Source organism: Neopelma chrysocephalum, unplaced genomic scaffold (genome assembly GCF_003984885.1).
Source record: "Neopelma chrysocephalum unplaced genomic scaffold, ASM398488v2 Primary Assembly neopelma1_68766, whole genome shotgun sequence".
Lineage (NCBI taxonomy): Eukaryota > Metazoa > Chordata > Aves > Passeriformes > Pipridae > Neopelma > Neopelma chrysocephalum.
The window spans coordinates 1-1,189 of record NW_020908107.1 but is presented as its reverse complement, the minus strand read 5'-3'; the positions used below and the strand labels follow the sequence as shown (position 1 = coordinate 1,189).

At 67.3% G+C, this 1,189-nt stretch overlaps 1 protein-coding gene across 1 annotated transcript; it reads right to left on the bottom strand.

Moving 5' to 3' along the window:
* Nucleotides 1-6: 6 nt before the first annotated feature.
* LOC113979297 (histone H1x-like) lies at nt 7-1,152 on the bottom strand. The gene has a single exon (XM_027706735.1). The coding sequence runs from the start codon at nt 955-957 to the stop codon at nt 298-300; it is 660 nt and encodes a 219-aa protein (XP_027562536.1). The 5' UTR covers nt 958-1,152; the 3' UTR covers nt 7-297.
* Between the last annotated feature and the right edge of the window lie 37 nt (nt 1,153-1,189).

The window sequence follows — 1,189 nt, the reverse complement described above, 5'->3', positions numbered from 1 at the left end:
GGGGGGGGGCCGGGAACCGTCTACAGGCGGGGAAGGGCACGGCCGAAAACAAAAGGGCGCGATCGGGGAGAAGCCGCGGGGCGGGATGGGGGGGGGGGGTAGAAAAAAAATAAGGCGGCGGAGAAGAGGAAGGGGGGCTGGGGCGGCCGCAGCCCCGCTCACCGCGCACGGCGGCGGCTGCGGAGCCGAGTCAGCAACACAAAGACAAAGCGGGTCTCCTGGGGTCTGTCCTCAGAGCAGTCTGTGCCGCGGGGCTCACAGTCCGGGGGGCGGCGGGGGGCTCCCAGCGCCCCGATCTCATGCCTTCCGGCTCTTGAGCGCCTTGGGCTTTGCCGACTTCTTCACCTTCTTGCCCCCAGGAGACGCGGCTCCCTTCTTGGTAGCTTTCTTGGCTTTGCCCTTGTCCTTCTTCGCCGCCGCGCCGCCGGCTCCCTTCTTGTGCGATTTCTTCTCGGGCTTCTTGCTCTTGGCCGCGGGTTTCTCCGCCCGCCGGGATGTGGAGGCCGTCGCCTTCTTGTGGGATTTGTGGGCGCTGCTGCCCGTGCCCCCCTCGCCGCCGCCTTCCAGCTTCTTCCTGTTGAGCTTGAACGAGCCATTGGCGCCGGTGCCCTTGACCTGGAGCAGCGTGTCGTTCTGTACCAGCGCCTTAATGGAGTACTTCAGGTAGGTCCTGCCGTTCTGCTGGTCGAACCAGGCCACCTTCTTGGCCTCGTTGTAGATCTTGGCGAGCGAGGAGCCATTACGCTCGCCCAGTTTGCGGATCGTCTCCACCACCAGCTGACTGTATTTGCCCGGCTGGTTCTTCTTCTTGTTGTTCTTCCTTTTCTTCGACGGCGACAACGAGGAGCCGCCGCCGCCTCCTTTCGCCTTCTTAGCGGCCGCTTTCTTCTCCGGGGAGAGCGGTGCCTCCTCCGCCTCAGTCAGGGGCAGATCGGCTTCTTCCAGCTCTACCGACATGGTGCGGGGGGCCACGGGCCGGAGCGGGGGCGGGCGGGGGCAGCGGCGGCGCGGCGGGGCCCGGCGGGCACGCTGTATCTGCTCCGCTCGGTCCGCGCTCTGCCGGGGCGGGCGCCGCCGCCGCCCTTTATATGGGCGCGGGGCGGACCACGTTGAGAACAACAACAGCCTGGTCCGCCGCCAGCCCCAACTTGTGCTTCTTGGGGCCTCTTCGCGGGGCTCCCGCGCGGCC